At 49.1% G+C, this 15,836-nt stretch overlaps 6 protein-coding genes across 6 annotated transcripts; 2 read left to right on the top strand and 4 right to left on the bottom strand.

The window, feature by feature from the left end:
• Positions 1-700: 700 nt before the first annotated feature.
• K444DRAFT_632302 (uncharacterized protein) lies at positions 701-1,585 on the top strand (the record flags this gene model as incomplete). The annotated part of the gene is made up of 2 exons (XM_024883460.1): positions 701-820; positions 1,001-1,585. 2 exons carry the CDS (start codon positions 701-703, stop codon positions 1,583-1,585), a joined length of 705 nt encoding a protein of 234 aa, XP_024734070.1.
• A 173-nt stretch (positions 1,586-1,758) lies between these two features.
• Positions 1,759-2,529, bottom strand: K444DRAFT_644812 (uncharacterized protein; the record flags this gene model as incomplete). Its single annotated transcript, XM_024885011.1, has 2 exons — positions 1,759-2,015; positions 2,070-2,529. 2 exons carry the CDS (start codon positions 2,527-2,529, stop codon positions 1,759-1,761), a joined length of 717 nt encoding a protein of 238 aa, XP_024734069.1.
• Positions 2,530-2,909: 380 nt separating this feature from the next.
• K444DRAFT_594013 (uncharacterized protein) lies at positions 2,910-4,441 on the bottom strand. Its single transcript, XM_024878329.1, has 2 exons — positions 4,190-4,441; positions 2,910-4,136 (listed from the first exon to the last, which is right to left on the bottom strand). The coding sequence occupies exons 1-2, from the start codon at positions 4,205-4,207 to the stop codon at positions 3,063-3,065; spliced, it is 1,092 nt and encodes a 363-aa protein (XP_024734068.1). The 5' UTR covers positions 4,208-4,441; the 3' UTR covers positions 2,910-3,062.
• A 185-nt stretch (positions 4,442-4,626) lies between these two features.
• On the top strand, positions 4,627-6,264 carry K444DRAFT_644810 (general substrate transporter; the record flags this gene model as incomplete). The annotated part of the gene is made up of 4 exons (XM_024885010.1): positions 4,627-4,780; positions 4,840-5,099; positions 5,138-5,430; positions 5,505-6,264. 4 exons carry the CDS (start codon positions 4,627-4,629, stop codon positions 6,262-6,264), a joined length of 1,467 nt encoding a protein of 488 aa, XP_024734067.1.
• A 63-nt stretch (positions 6,265-6,327) lies between these two features.
• Positions 6,328-8,531, bottom strand: K444DRAFT_48423 (uncharacterized protein). The gene has a single exon (XM_024873070.1). The coding sequence runs from the start codon at positions 8,204-8,206 to the stop codon at positions 6,392-6,394; it is 1,815 nt and encodes a 604-aa protein (XP_024734066.1). The 5' UTR covers positions 8,207-8,531; the 3' UTR covers positions 6,328-6,391.
• On the bottom strand, positions 8,435-9,869 carry K444DRAFT_644809 (uncharacterized protein; the record flags this gene model as incomplete). The annotated part of the gene is made up of 4 exons (XM_024885009.1): positions 8,435-8,597; positions 8,949-9,284; positions 9,326-9,448; positions 9,496-9,869. The coding sequence occupies 4 exons, from the start codon at positions 9,867-9,869 to the stop codon at positions 8,435-8,437; spliced, it is 996 nt and encodes a 331-aa protein (XP_024734065.1).
• Positions 9,870-15,836: the final 5,967 nt, after the last annotated feature.

The following is a 15,836-nucleotide window of genomic DNA, read 5'->3' as shown; positions in this document are numbered from 1 at the left end:
TCACATTTAGGAGGAATTGCATAGTGCAGTTGATCCTGCAGTATCATCTCCGCAAACCTGTTATTCCTTGGCTGTACTTTCAATGCCTACTGTGCCCAAGAAGTCGTGGCGCTCGATGAGGTGTATATTACTGTTATGGGAATTCACTCGAGTGGCTCTCACTTCTCACATCATGTCTATGGATCAAGGTATGCATTGGCAACCGGGGTATATATATGTCATCTTCTGTCGTGAGCTTTGTCCAAGAATTTCTCTCTTGTATTGACGGATCTCGAAGGATCTCATTACTCATTAATATGCCTCTATCATCTTGCAAGGCTTACTCACGTCTGCATTCACTTGACTTGACAATGGCAAATTACTATTGTCATCCCACACTTACAACCTGTAATTTGTCGCAACAATAGGTTTAGCAAAGTTGCGAACATTCTCGATTCTCTCCATCATAGCTATTGTCCAACGTTTCATTGTGCGGCATCAGAGCAAATAACTATAAAGTACCATTTCCTTTCCATCTTCCCTCCTTTCTTCTTTGGCATCGCACGATTTCTCGATAGCAACGTCTTCTCTCGACTCACAACTCAAGCTTCGCAGCTACTTGCTTACTTCCATCCACTCTTCACAACACTCATTGATCTTCGGACACTTCTCATCCCACCATACCTCATTCTCTCTCTCCGACTGCCTCTTCCATCTCATCATGGGTCTTATAACAGGATCCGGAAAATCGACGAGCAATGTTCCTCTCCGCCAGTGGGGAAGAGCACCAGCGAAGTCGTTTGACCGTTTCAACGAGTTGCCCAAGGAGCTTCGAAAGATGGTAAGTAACCCCTGAAGATTCTGTCATCCCTTTTCGATCTTTTCGACTGGTGTTCCTTGGGTTTTGTTGGTCTCTTTTTCATATGAAGATCGCATTGGAAGTCCAATTCCTTCTTTTGCAGCTGAATCTTTCCTCAGCAATCATCTTATATTGAAGAATTCAAGCTAACACTCATCTCAGGTCTGGAAGGCGGCTCGCCCCCGCCGAATTCTCTCTCTCACCCACCATCTTGGTCCGCCCTTCCTCACAATCTGCCAATCCACCCCAATGATCCCCGGAGAAGCTTGGGACGAGGTACGACGAGACTACACCACCATCACCGAGACAATCAACGGCACTCGTCGGATGACAACCGACCTCCATTTCTGTCCGGACTCGGACACTCTCTACATCACCAACCAACCCCCTCAGGGGGTTACCTTCCCTTGGTTCCGTCTCCTCAACGAAATGGCCGCTACCTTCCGCACCTACCCCAAGGCCCTCGCCATCAACCACGACTTCATCACGCCTGGCGCCCTCCAAGTCACGGATTTCCTCCGGTTTTCCGACATGGTCGAGCTCCATGATGTCGTTGGTCGCGCAGCCCGCAAAACTCGGACGAAGACCCTGGTCCCAGGGCAACCAGTCAAGTTCGGACGAACATTTCGGGGAGAGGAGACGAGAGCAGAGTTTCTGGCACGGGTGGCGGGTGTGGAGGCATTGTGTGCAGAGTTGGTGAGAGGAACACAGCAATTGAGGCGCCGATTCCTGTTGTCAAAATTATGATGTTGTTTGACGGGGACCTTTGATTGGTTGAAACCGTCATTAAAATGATCCAACAATTCTTGTAGCTAGCTTCCACTCAATTTCATCTCTTCGGCGGCTGAGGTTGGCCAACTTCCATTCCTACGGGTCATCAATTCTCGATCTCTTTGTGACGAAAAGGATTTGATCTATACCTACTTCACGGCAGGACGATGCATGACAACATGCCTATCAAGCCCCATCCCCTCGCCTCCCTCATACTCCCACAACCTAACCTCCATAACTTCAAACTCCGTAAACCCATACTTTTTATACAACCCCAGTCCCTCTTTACTCGCACCAAGCACAGCTTGCAGACCCAGCCTATCTGCCTCCTTTAACCCATCTTCTATCAACAACTTGCCAATTCCTCTTCTCTGGTATTCTGGTGACACCACAAGAGTATTCAACTCTATTCCATCAGTCAGTCTCGGGTGAGAGGAAGGAAAAGGAGAATAAAACTCACTAGCATAACTCCTCCCCTCTGTACTCCTCGCGATATGCTTCTCAGCCCCCAAAAACACATCCTCACAAAGCTTAACATTAGCCCCCTCTCCCCACCCATTCTCTTTCTTCTCCCCTTTCCCATCCCCTATTCCCTCCTCTCCTATCTCACCATTTACCACCCCATCTTCCCTCGTCAAATGAAAACTCCACCCCGCAGCACCAACCAATTCCTCCTCTCCACTCTCTTTCAAAATAACAGCTTTCGTAATCACATTCTTCGACCCTTTCTCTTTCGGCTGACTAGCCAAAGTCTTTTCCCGCAAAAGCAAGTTTCCTCGGGAGTCACGGGTGGGCCCGAAGGCGACGGCGGAGAATTCTTCTGAGTAGAAGACATGCGCTTCCAGGGCGGCTATGGGGTAGAAATCGGGGGCTGAGGCAGGGAGCAGAGTTATGGGCGGGAGGGGACTTGAAGCTGCCATTTTTGGCGGTATGAACTCAAAGAGGACAGACCTTGGAAAGGAATTGCGTGTTGGAAGAAAGGACCGGGCTCAAGTGGGGAAAGATATCGAGGGATGAGAGGAAAGGACACTTGCTTTATACCTTGCAATTGAGCTTGAGATTTCTTAGATAATTTGTTTTGGTGAAAGTGTTACCGTTCTACATTCAGCCCACTCGTGCTTGGCTGCGGCGTCCCGATAGATGTTCCTGCCGGTGAGTCATTGCCGAGTTCTTCTGTTGAACTGCAGTCTCTCTTCTCGGACAACGCACTTGGAAGCCGGATTTGGAAGGTGTGAAGTTGATATTCGGTGAGTGATTTTGGGATGGAAAACACCAGAATCCGAAGGAATCGAAAAGGGGTACTCACGTGACGGACAAGAGTGGATGACAAGCTGGAGAGCTTTCAGGGGTATCAAAGGGCATGTCATTTATATCATATCCGCTCCTCCTTGAAGAGCTCAAGCTCCTGCTATGTCAGCACTTCACGTTGCCAAATTTCTCCACCAGACGTGCGTCAAGGCAAAACCTTCCAATCAACAGCCACACCCCATTTCTCCCCCTCGATCACAACCTCCCAAACGGGTCCTTTAATCCCCACCGTCTTTCCTGCTTCAAGTCTACTCCCCCTCTGCAATCCAGTCGCTTGTCCCTCCCCAGCAAGCATAACTCTCACATTGCTCACAGTGTCCACCATCTCTCCCTCTCCGCCATTCATAGAATGGACCTGCCTCCCTCTGACCAACAGCATCCTCGCCTGCGACTCGGCGCCGCCGCCACTAACCTCACCAACCTCAATCCTAACAAGCCACTCATCATCCCTCTTCCCTGCCTCTTTGGAAGGTACCGTGCTCTCGATGTTAACAAGCCAGTCCCTGACCTCGGCAGCTAGCCCTCCATTAACATAGTTCTGTCCTCTTCTATGCGGAGAGAATTGCTCTGGTAATGGATCTAAAGCACCTTGAGCACTTTCAGAGGGATCCGGCGGCCGAAATCGAGGAGGTTTGAGGAAAGTTGCTTGTTTAGACGTAGAAGGTTGAGGAGTGGCAGGATGTGCAGGGGTTGAGGTTATAAATCGAGGGGCTGTTGTAGTTATAGGGCGGCGAGGCGCGGGTGGTGAGGAGAGGATAGGGAGGGAGGAGGAGACTGAGTCTTGAGTGTCCGAGGGGATTTGGGGTAGCTCTTCATCTTTCTCCCCTTCCTCGTTGCCGGGTTCTGGTGATGAGGAGATACGTCGACGTTTTATAGTCCGCTCCTCTATCTTGTAATCACCCTCTTCGTCTGCAGATAGGTATTCCTGGTGTAGTTCTTGGTCCTCGGTCTCAATTGAGTCCTGGATATCGTGATCGGACGAGAAGCTTTCGATAACATCGTGTTCCCTTGGTGTCTTGCTCGCAGGAGTCAGATAACGCGTCGCTGCTGGTGTAGCTAGAGGGAGAGTCTGCGAAACGGTCGGCCTTGGGGTCGAAGGGAAGGTGAATCGTGGAGTTGATTTGAATTGCGGATTCGGACCAGGAGTATGCTCTTGTGCCAAAGGCGTTTGTCGGACTTTCCGCTCCTTCTTGATCACGAACCGATGTGGTGAGGGTGTCTGCAGAGCTCTTAATCAGATAAAAGCGTCAGAGAAGTGCAGATAGAGCTCACCAGCGGTGGAGGAGGCATGGTTGCAGGGTCATGTCGTGGGGTTGATCTGCGAGAAGGCTGACGCCTCAAACGAGAAGGCTCGACGCGTCGGGACTCATTTCTCGCTCTTCAACCACCAGAATCTTTCCATCGACATCTGCAATTGTACCTCCGCAACTCGTGCAATCTGGGTGGTCCCAATTTACCGCAAGTGTTGACGCGCGTGGGTAATTGACCGGTGTGTTTTCTCCGGATTTTCAGATGTCACAAGAGAATGACGTCTGGTGCATCTGCCCTCCACCAAATGATGATCCCCCTCCATTAACTATGCATTAGTGTGAGAACTTTTCGAAGGTAAAACCAAACTTCCCTTCCCTCTCTCTATTTATATTTCTTTCTCATGATTTCTTTCTCTTCGATACTTCATCTTGATCGAGCAGATCACAAAAACTCTTAAAATGCCCAATCCACCCTCCAAGATGGCAGGAGACTCCTCTATATTTCATATCTTTACCAAGAAGCATGAAGTAGTTCTGTTCTCAAGTACAGTGATTACTCTCTATGAGGACGATCAAGGTACTTCTGGCCTATGCCATATCATACATATGTTTGGTTCCGACCTCTGATCCAGGGATGATGTCGCTTGTCAACACAAACTATTCCACCTCGAGACCATGCAAATATCAAAAAATCCCCAATCATCGGCATCATAGTCTCAGCCTACTACCTAGGTTGTGCAGTCGGAGCCGTGATAGCTTCCTGGCTCGCAGACAAAGAAGGCCGCAAACCCTCCATCTTCACCTGCCTTATTACAACCTCACTTGGCAACATCCTCATGTTCATATCCGGCCTCTCAATGCATGGCTTCTCACCCTGGAAAGGAAGAGCACTAGCCTGCATGCTCACAGGCCGAGTAGCCTTGGGATTAGGAGTAGGAGGCATCGACGCCGTGATCCCCCGTGTACGAAGTACAGCTCCGAGCTCTCCTCCGACGGAGCAAGAGGTCGAGCCCTGGCCCAAGAATTCCAAATGAACATCTTCGGCCTGCTGATTGCATACGGCATCAGCCTCGGCGTGACCCGCGGCTTGAAGGAGTCACGGTGGGCATGGCGAATCCCCATCATGGTCATGCAGCTCTTCCCAATTTTACTAGTGTCCTTCATCAGCCGGCTCCCCGAGTCACCCCGCTACTTCATGAGCAAGGAGCAAAAATATGAGGCCCAAAAAGCGCTCGAAGAAGTGTGGTCCAAAAAAGATGCGAAGTCCAAACTCAACGGCTTGCAAGAAGCACAGGACAACGAAAGCGATGCAAAGTAGGGTACATGCTCCTCCCAAGCGGCTCACAATTTCACCCCTCGATGGTCACAGTAATGGGACAGATAAATCAAGCATTTACAGGCTGTGGCGCTGTGTCAGTCTACGGACCGCAGATCTTCCAACTTCTCGGTTTTGACACCTGGGAAGCAGAGTACTTGACCCTTGGGAACTATATCTTGTATTCCCTCATGATGGCCTCTGCCTGGCTTTCCATGAACATAGTCGGAAGACGGAAACTCATGGTCTGGGGGGCTGCTGGTCTTGCTATATGCTTTGCCATTCTTACTGGATTTGGAGGAATAGCGCAGGGTCTTCCAGACGTGCCAGATCTAGCAGTTGAGATTCCGGGGAGCGTCACGCTATTTGTTGCTACTACTACCTTTTGCATTGGGTGGTTGGCTACCGTCTGGCTTATCCCCACTGAGATTTATTCCAGCACAGCAAGAGCACAGGGGAGTGCTATCAGCGGTATTATCTGGGGATTGGCGAATTTTGCTATCACATTGCTGACCCCGATTGGGTTTAACAGTCTAAAGTATTGGTTGTTCCTGGTGTTTGCGGTCACGAATATTTTTGCTGGGTGGTGGACCTGGAAATACACGCCAGAGAGTGGAGGACGGAGTTTCGAAGAGAGCCAGGAGTTCTTTAATAGTGCGAAGGAGGATGGGAGTTGGAGTGTTAAGAGGGTTGATGGCGGGAAGTTTGAGAAAATGCCGGGGGATAATAATGAGGAGGAGGAAGATTGCGAGCAATTACCATTGTTGAGACAAAAGAGATGATGTAGGACAGAATCTGTCTTACTGTCTTACGATCAAGATATTGTTATTTCCAATCTCAAGGTACATCCCATTCTTCGCACAATCTAATCTAAGAACATTCTGGCCATGGTCACATTATCTTGCGAGGCTACGTTACGAGCAAGCTCATCCCATGCCTCTCCAATTGAATCACCCAATCCCAGCTTCGCGGCTGGCCGGCGTCATGGTCTTCCCACATCTTCTTCACCACTTCGAACGTCAGATCCACGTTTCCCAAGCTACTCCATGCTCGCACCCGTTTGAAATGCTTCGTGACAGCATTTCTATCCTCCTGCCGTATCGCCGCGGATCCAACGACGAATAATGGAAAGAGCAAACAAGCCATCACCCCATCGCCAGATATGATCTCGGTCATTCCAGCTGCCATATCTTTGACAGCAGACTGAACAAGGGGGTCCGACTTTCCGTTTGGGTAGATGATGGAGAAGAGCCAGATAAAGAGTGCCCATTGATAGAACTGCGCGATCAGTTCTCGATCTTTGCAAGGCGTGTCTTTTGGCTTCCAGCGAAAAAGATCTTCCCAGATCTCCAGAGCCTTGTTGATTATGTCGTATTTCGGAGGAAATGAGCCAGGCCCAGCTTCCGAACGCAGTGACGATATGCGTGTAACGTATTCGATAAGACCGTCTTGAACACCGACGAGGGATGGGTTCTGATCGGACAGATTAGTGGGGCAGTTGATACGAGGTGTCGAAGAAGGCACCGTGACCATAGCGAGCGAGTCGTGATAAAGGAAGAATTCGAGAAGGAAAGGGTTCATTGTCGCTGTTGAGGTGATGTTGAGCAACTCCCGTGCCATTTGGAGGTGGACTCGCCAGCCATCACCACCTGTTCCTTCACATATCTCATACAGGCAGAGTAGAAGGGAAGTAGCGAAAATGGCGTCCCGATCTTGGGACAAAGATTGTGAGGCAATGGCTGCTGCAGTTCTTTTCAGTGCTTCTATTCGTTGCGTCTGGGTTTGCAAAGCTTTTTGGTGAAGTCGATTCCTCTCTCCGCTAAGTTCGGGGCTCATCCCGGCCGGTTGGAGATTCAAGAGATGAGAGCAAGCGAGGGAGAGGAGAGTGTGCATGAGGGTCGGATCTGCCAGAGCCAGAGGCGTCACAATGGAATTCATTGGGTTAGAATCATCACTCGACGTGGTCAACACTCTAGACATGACATGCGTGAAGTGATAAAACAGTCGCCTATGGAGAGTTGATTCCAATCCAGATATAAGAAATGGGAGTTCAGGGGGCATACAACGCGGCCGGGCCACGTCCTGAGAGGTTATTGTCTCGACGGTCCTGCTTCGACCAATAAGGAAGCTTCCGGAGTTGGCTTGCTGAGTGCTGAATGCAGATATCGCCTGCTTGTATGACACGAATTGCTCGCCGAAAGGAGCTGGTTGACTGGGTTGTTGAAACAGAAGGCTGTAGTCATCGTCTGCTGCGTCGTCTTCGAAGCTGCCATTGCGTTGATCGAAACAAATCGTGGAGGATTGGGGTAATATTGGTACATTGCACCACTGAGCCATTTCGTGGTTGGGGTCAGACGTCTCATCGTCGAAGGTGCCAGCATTCTGAGGTGGAAACATGTTCACATTGGCACTGCTTCGTCCCGTCATCATCCCTCCAGTCCTTTCCAGCGTCTCCAAAAAAGCAATTGGAGTTGGTTTCGTCTTTGGAATTCTTTTGCCAACCCTCCGATTTCCCCAAATGGTTAGTGGAGGGTAACCTTCACAGAAAACATTCGTTTTTACACAAGCCTTGCAAGCCGGTTTTGCTTCGTCGCATTTTTTCCTTCGCCTTCGACAAGTAAGACAGCCTGTGCGTGTACGGTTGATCTTGGGCTTTGGGCTGCCACTTGAAGTGTCTTCTGAGCCTCCAGCACTTCCACATACTGGGGAGCTTTTGGACGCCATATTCCATCGATCGGTTAAGACACAAAACAAATCCGAAAAGGAACAACTTCGACACAAACAAGAAGCATGAAAGCACCACAATGCAAAGAGGGAATGAGCCGGACTTGGGTTTTATGGGATCGGAGAAGCCAAAGGCCCAACCTGACCGCGCCTGACGTGGGAAAGCCATGAGTAGCAGCTGAAAAGCGGGGCATTGGTTTCTTTGGGGTCGAGAACTAATCAGAGAGCTCAACTTTCTCCGACCAGGCATCTTCCATCACTACTGGACGACTTGAGCCTGCTTTTGTCTCCAGAGCGCCAAAGCGGTACTGTGAAATTTGTGATTGGAAGCCGGTTCCAAGCTGTCGGGTCGTCTCCCGTCTGCGTCACCAATGGAGGCGATCCGATAGGGCTACAGGATACATGAGCGGCAGGCTAGGCTGAGATAGAGATGCGGTCAGCAAGTTGGTTCATGGCAGTGTGATGTGATGGCTTCGATGGAACGGCAGTCGTGGAGGAGTGAGGTGAGGAAGAAAGGAGGGAGAAAATATGTTGCACGTGATAGATTTCCAGAATTGACAGGGATCTAGTGAATACGGAGAACACGCCAACTACCTTCTCGCTCCTGCTGTCCTCACTCTCTCCTTCATACAACACAAATGCTCCATCAACTCATTGCTTTCGCTCAAGTTCTTCTGCGGGCACTCCAATGCCGTTATTCTCCATTCCTTCAGGAGAATAGTCTCCTAAGACCTCCTCACACCAAAATCGGAACACCGCCGCCCACACATGTCTCCCCTTGTACTTTGCAATTTCCTCTGGCCACGCTTCTATGGCTGAGCGCAAACAGTAAATGCTATCCTTCTCGTCACGCAAATCGGTCATTGGTATCAAATAGGTTCGAACTAAGAACATGACAGCCCGAGTCCGCGGAAGTCTCCGCAGCGTTTGCCTTTCGTATCTGATACGGAGGTCTTCGATCCTTGGCGGAGTGGGGAGTGAGTCTGCAAAAGGTTCTTGTTGGAACATAGTATCGTTTGTTTGGATAAAGTAATTGTTTCGTTGCACAGGACTGGAGACCTTCAAGCCAAGGAAGAACCTAAAGTGTCAGCACCACTTTGGTAGCTGGAATTGACATACTTCTCCATCGCAGTTCTCAGTTTCACATCCCAAATTGGTACTGGGCCGTGTATCTCCCACAATGGCCATCCTATGCGCTCGGAGATATACCACCCTGCTGGAGCCATTGAGAAGCTGGCTTGTCTGAGAAACATGGTCAGCCTGTTCGTCCCACTTGTCTAAGGACTTACAAGTAGTAATTCCGAGCATCTTGTCCTGATCCTTCGATCAACAAGTTGATATCTTCCATCGCCAACTGAGCTGCGACTTCTAGGGGATGTTGCTCGTAAGGTTTGGTAACTTTGAAGGTCCGATTCGTTATCCCGTTGTAGATATAACCTTGCTTTCCTTTTGGGTATTGAAACTGGGATGGATAACGCTTGATCAAAAAGTTGACGATGCAATCGAGTGCCTCCTCACATGCCTCCTCTGCGCATGGAAGAACTTGCATAACCCCATCACGTTGGTTTTTGAGAAGAAATCTTTTGAGGCTTTGTTCTTCTTCATACTTGTTGTCGATGACGAGCCAGTCTTCTTCTGGCATTTTTCGGATCCCCATTGTCATGTTGTACTTTCCGGCTTTCCATGGTCGATAACGGCGAGGTTTGGTTTTCGAGACGTCGAAAAAAGGGAGAGGCTCAATGTTCGAGAAGTCCAATGACCGTCTTCGAGCTCTGAATGTCATTTTCCGTGCAATAAAATAGGACAGTGCAAAGACAAGTCCCAGTAATGTCATTTGGAATGGCTTTGGAGCCGAGAGTTTGAGCGCCCAAGATTGTCCTGCGAGGGAGAACTCATGAGAAGTAGCCATGGCAGATAGAAGAAAACGAAGGATGTGGCAAATTCCATTCCAAAGTATGAAGGATTGATTGATTGACTTGAATATGATACTTCGTAATCCATCTTCGATGTACAGTACTTGCACAGTACTTGCACAGTGTACGCACCTTTTCAGGGATGGGCACGCATTGCCCAAATCAAGGCAGCGCCATGTAATAAGGCGTACTGCATCTCTACCACGACTGCAACTGCAGAAAACTAAATGTTTGGTCACCAAGTGGTTCACTTGGGACCAGGGTCACATGTTCCCCTTTCAGTAAGCGAACCGCGGGGAGCCCGAAGAGCGCCAGAAGCGCCAATCCCTCCATGACAGGCCAACGTGCATGAACCTCTCCAGTAATATTCTCGACTCACAGATGATTCGTTTCCATTGAGTTGGTAAGCAGTAAAGGAAGGTCTCTTACGTTGGTGAGGCCTAATGTTGCATTGGTGTCCTACTTTGCTGAATCTGGCCGAGAACCCACATCAGAACCAATCATGAGTTAGCTTCCAAATTTCTCGCAATCACCCACTCAACGTTGCTCTATCCTCGTCCAAAAATATTGCAAAGGTGGGAATTCAAGGATGTGTACTGGAAAACACGTCCTCACAAACACCTCGGATCCGATCTCGACGAGGAGTTGGAGACAAAAATTTCTACCAGCAATGATCACCAAGCTTAACTTATTAAGAGGCGGCTGGACTTAAGTTGATCAAGATAGCTCTTGATTGCTGCCTAGTCTTCATCCTCCATTTTCCAAAAAGGAAAATATTTGAGAACTGACAAGGGCTCGGTCAGCTTTGTCAAAAATGGTTTCCTTTGCAGGATTCGCATTGCTGTTCGCTGGCTCAAAATCGTTTCTGCTGTCTCTGAATGGCAAGCAGAGCTAAACAAGTCAAGCTTTCGCGGTCCTTCATCCTCATTTGTTCGCGACCTTCGAGTGAGGCGCCGCAAGCGTTACCCTACGGAACGCAACAGCTCTTGGACTCAAGAAGCTGTTTCCAAATACTTCCTACCGTACATGATGCCATCAGAGAGTGGTATCAGCCAACACATACGTGGTGCCACAGAAGTGTGCATCAATGTAGTTTGCCGAATGATTGGCTGCAACATATCGAAAGCTTCATGGATCGGCCCGTCCGAGGCGCAGCCGGCTGGCCTCTGATGCCCAATCCAGAGATCCTGACAGCTTGCCGTCCATCAGTATCCTCGGGTGATGACGAGGGGGGAGTGGCTTGCAAGATTCAGCGTTCCTGTTCGTCTGTCCCAAAGAAGCTATGAATCTGGTCTGCTGACATTGTTGTGTCGATAGATAATTCAATAGCATATTTCCAACCTTCAGATAGCTCTGTCAAGTTGCGACTGGTTATTCCAGGTATTTCAAATGTTTCATTTTTTGTTGGGCGGGGCGGAGGGCTTGTGACTCACTGCTGCACGGCATTCTGCGCAGATTGCAGTTTCCCAAAAAGACACTACCCACGGAGGCAGAGAGCTCCAATGGCAAGCCTAGCGATCTTGGATAGTATTAAATGAAATACAGTAACGCGGGGTGACTCCTTCAGCCTCGCTATGCCAAAATTTGCTGTCACACATGTAATTGATATTCTTGGCTCTCAGTGAGCCGTCGGCAGTTCGGCGGCGTATCCCTGAAACTTTTTCCTACAAAATGAGGGATCATAACAAAGTCCGAGGCAATTATGTTCTAAATTGCACTTTGTCATCTCATCATCTCCTTGTCCCCATTCTGCATCTCTTCCGTCTCTTTGGTAGCATCTAGTAGACTCGATTACGCAATATGGAAGTGGTTATCGTCAATTGCCAGGCCCTATGTGACACAATTAACCAGAGACGAAAAGGGGGATTATGAGAATCCAGGTCAAGCTGCTCTCGGTCAGTCCCTTCTTCTCCTTCATACGTGGCCGAATAGCTCTGCATCAAACAGCTTCATTTCGAGTCTTTCCTCTTCTCCCGTGTCTTCTGAGACCCAGCGGACGACCTATGGTTGCTTTTCACAATCATGAGAATAGCAATTTGAGTCAAAGTGTAATTCAAACTACACGTACTGAGTGACAAACAGAAATTTTGCTTTCAGGAGACTTCTAACACAAGCTAATAAGCACAGAATCAGAAAGTGAAGACCCAGTTGATGGGATCGTTCCAGAATATCCGCCAAAACTCTATTACTGCCGCCACTCCCCTCAAACTCCACGCACGAGAGCAATGCAGCAATCACTTCTAGAAGTCCCGAAACAGCATATACTGAAACTCCCTTCTGCATATTATTACCTTCATTGTGTGTCGGACTCGAAGCGATGCTCATCACCCCACTCTCAATCGAGCTTCCCTCTGAAGACGTGGTCGGTTTCGCGTTGATTGTAGCCGTCCCTGCAGACCCAGTTGGGCTCAAAACGCTGACGCTCGCTTTGGTCTGGGCACCAGACAGGGAGGTTGCACCTGCGGTGGCGATTCTGAGCTCTGTGGCGGTGAGCGATGGGTCAATGACCTGCTTTCCAGAAACGCATCCCCGGGATTGGAGACCGATTTGCCCTTGCAGGTAGTAGAAATAGCTGGTGTCACCTAGGCTGGTTTCCTAGAGCTCCTAGGAGTCATCAGCACAGAAGGGTGTGGAGGCTAGAGCAGTCGGGCAGTCTTGAGCTTTGAGTCGCTCGAGTCAGCTTTTTACACAGGTACATTGATTGTTCAGGGGAAGGGGAGTATGGGGAACGAACCATCAGGACAACAAAAGTTCGCACATCAAACTCTGCACCGCTCGTAGGATTGCAAACCAGAGAGTTTGGACAACATGTTTCATTTGTGCATGGGGTTGAGAGAGCGGGAGAGAGGACAAGTGGTTGCCAGGAAGGGCTGCCCACAGCCTGCGAGGATATTGTCGCGCTTTTGCCAGGCTTTCCAGATCGAGCGGGGTATCAAGTTGGCTATTTCTAGCTGTTGGGAGTTTGATGCTGCGGTGATAACACCAAGGGAAAGGAAAGTGAGAGTGAGGACATGCATTGTTGCTGTACTTCTTGAAGAGAACGATGAATGATGGAAGGGAATTGAATTGAATGCTTTCCAAATATAATGGAAGAAGGTGGTCCTCTTAGTAGATGATATAATTGAAACGTTAAAGTAAACAAGAAAGGAAATGGAGCAGTTGATTATGCCTCCAAGTTCTCCTCCTCACCTCTGCCAGGTTCGTCTTCCCCTTCAGCATGCAAACACGGCAACACCTCAACTGCATCACGGAGAACTTCATCAGACCACCACACGTCTCTGCCTTACACTAGATGTTTCACGGCATGATTTCTCATCAAAATAATTTCCATCCCACCTGCGAGATGTCTCTGCGAGCTTTCGGAGCACAGATTCAGCGAATCGAGCTGAGCACAGGCTCAGCAATCCCCCTCCTCTCGTTCAAACGCCAGTTACGCCACAGTCTGGAAGAGGAAGATAGAATGGCAAATCGAGATGCGGCGGATGAATTTAGGGAGCGACTACAGATTGGTTATTGTGGGAGTCGGTGAGATTAGAAAATATGTCGGATGTAGAGGTAGGCGGATGGGAATTTTGGCCGAGTCGGGGTTTGCTTATTTATCTATGACTGAAGGAAGTTGAGAACGGGTGGCACTGGAGCACTGCCACGAAATTGAGGTTGTAGAGGCGGCCCATCATGGAGAATTTTCTGGTGTTGGTCCAAGTATGAAGTTGCTCAACTCGATTTCACATGAAAGTATGGCAAGACTTCAATCTTAATTGCCGTAACACAAGCTGGGCATTTGCCATGGTCACATTGGCTGTTTACAAGATATCCCTAGGTGAATACAAAAGTCCTCAAGATCTTCTCACACAAACCTCGAGCTGCCTTGCTCAGTTTTCTTGCCGTCAACACTTGCAACATTAATCGAGAGAGGGTATCAATGAAGTGCTTTTGGGAGTCTCGCGAGCAGTGGTGAAGGATGTCGCTTGTGCTTCAATTCCTGCATTCATTGACAATAACAAGCATTTCCTAGCCGACAGTCGTGTAAACTCGTGTCACAGTCCTGCGAGGCTTATTCCGGATCAGTACAACTCCAGCTTTCCAGACCGCACTGACTTTCTCCGCTTTCTCCTTCTTAATTGTTTTCTTCCACCAACTACAATGGTGAACTGTTATTTATATTGCGGCGCGCTGCGATCAATGATGCGGACTCGTAAGCGAGAGCACAATTGTCCGAATTCCTGGCCTCCCTAGCTGCTCAAGCTACCGTTCCCACGAATTCTGGATCCATATTCCGCCCTTCCAAGATTCCACAGTCAGCTTCCAGCACGCCTATACAACTTTCCAAGAGGCTTGCTTCCCGACTGTCAGGGAAGAGCCCGCTTCGAAAGTCATGCAAGACCGCTGAGGACTCTCATTCCCAAGAGGATTCCGAAATGGCGACCAAATCTGCCCTTGATTCCCAGTGGGACACCAAGGGTGACCTTGGCAAAGAGCCAGCAGTCTCACGACGACCCGTATATCGCAGGGTTCACAGACTGGTCAATGACAAAATGCTACCGACACAAGAAGAGAAGCCGAAGAGGAGCAGCGTCAACTGCAGACATGGATGGGCATCGTCCAGCAGGTAGAGAAGTATACTCCAGCCAATAGTCTCCCCACCACCGTCTTCCGCAAGCCCGACTTCCGTTTCCGAGGCCCCGAGGGCTGCGAACGCCGAGTCGGTACCGACATTCCAAGCCACTACGTAAACTTCCGTAATCTCGAGCGTCTGCGCGTAGAATTCCAAAGGCAGCAAAGTATAGTATCTCCATCGAGCCGAGCTACTCTGACAGAACCTATCGAGATCTCGTTCGCAATCTGAATGAGTTCTTCAGCCTTGAGTCAACTCCGGGTATAGCCCAAGCAAACGCCACATCTTGCCAAGTACTTCCTCGCCTTCGATAGCACCTTGCCATACCCCATTATCAACTTCTTCAAGGAATACGCTCCAAAGGATTAGGAGAAGATGTGTGGCAAGCTCTTAATTCGATAGAAGGACTCTCTTCTCAACGCTACATCCAAGATTCATTACGCTTACCTTCGTATTCAAGGAGTAGTGGCATTAACAAAAGCAAAGATTAGCATCTTGCTAATGGCCATAATAATCGCTAAGAATATTTAAGAAAAGCGCTCAAAGGGCTTTAACGCGCTAATTACTCAAGAGACAAATGTCGGAGTCGATTATCTTGCTTCGAAGCTATCCGAAGAGCTACAACACCATAACGTCGACGCCACCATCATCCGTCTCGGTTCTCTGCCAACTGAGAACGCGAAATTCAACGCGAAGTTGTTGAAGCCTCATTTCATTGATAACTTCTACGACGATACCAAGGAGACTGAGATGTGGATCGCTACGCGTCGTTTTCCTCTGTCCGCGAGAAGCCTCACACAACTCTCATCTCAACCCACCATCTTCATCTCAACATACGACAACAACAACAATGACGAAACTTAAAAGGCCCAGAAAGCCTTTCATAAGGGAGATCTAGCTGCTGGTCTGGACTCAGACGAAATCGAGCTCTACAACCAGATGAAAGGAGCCAAGGAGATACACTGCAAGCCCGAGGGCTGCAATCGTCATCCCCCACCCCGAGAGAGTTAAGCAATGGTCTGAAAGACCCATTGTGGTGGTTAGGGAAAAGAGAAAAGAAAATGGAAACGAGAAGGAAAGGTGGGCATTTATACCCTCTAGG

This window comes from Hyaloscypha bicolor, assembly GCF_002865645.1.
Source record: "Hyaloscypha bicolor E unplaced genomic scaffold K444scaffold_117, whole genome shotgun sequence".
NCBI classification, from domain to species: Eukaryota; Fungi; Ascomycota; class Leotiomycetes; order Helotiales; family Hyaloscyphaceae; genus Hyaloscypha; species Hyaloscypha bicolor.
Note: the sequence above shows the minus strand (reverse complement) of the source record. Positions and strands in the feature narration are given on the sequence as shown.

Excerpts from the sequence above, each read along its gene's own strand:
- K444DRAFT_48423 (XM_024873070.1), bottom strand. The coding sequence starts at position 8,206 with ATGGCGTCCAAAAGCTCCCCAGTATGTGGAAGTGCTGGAGGCTCAGAA.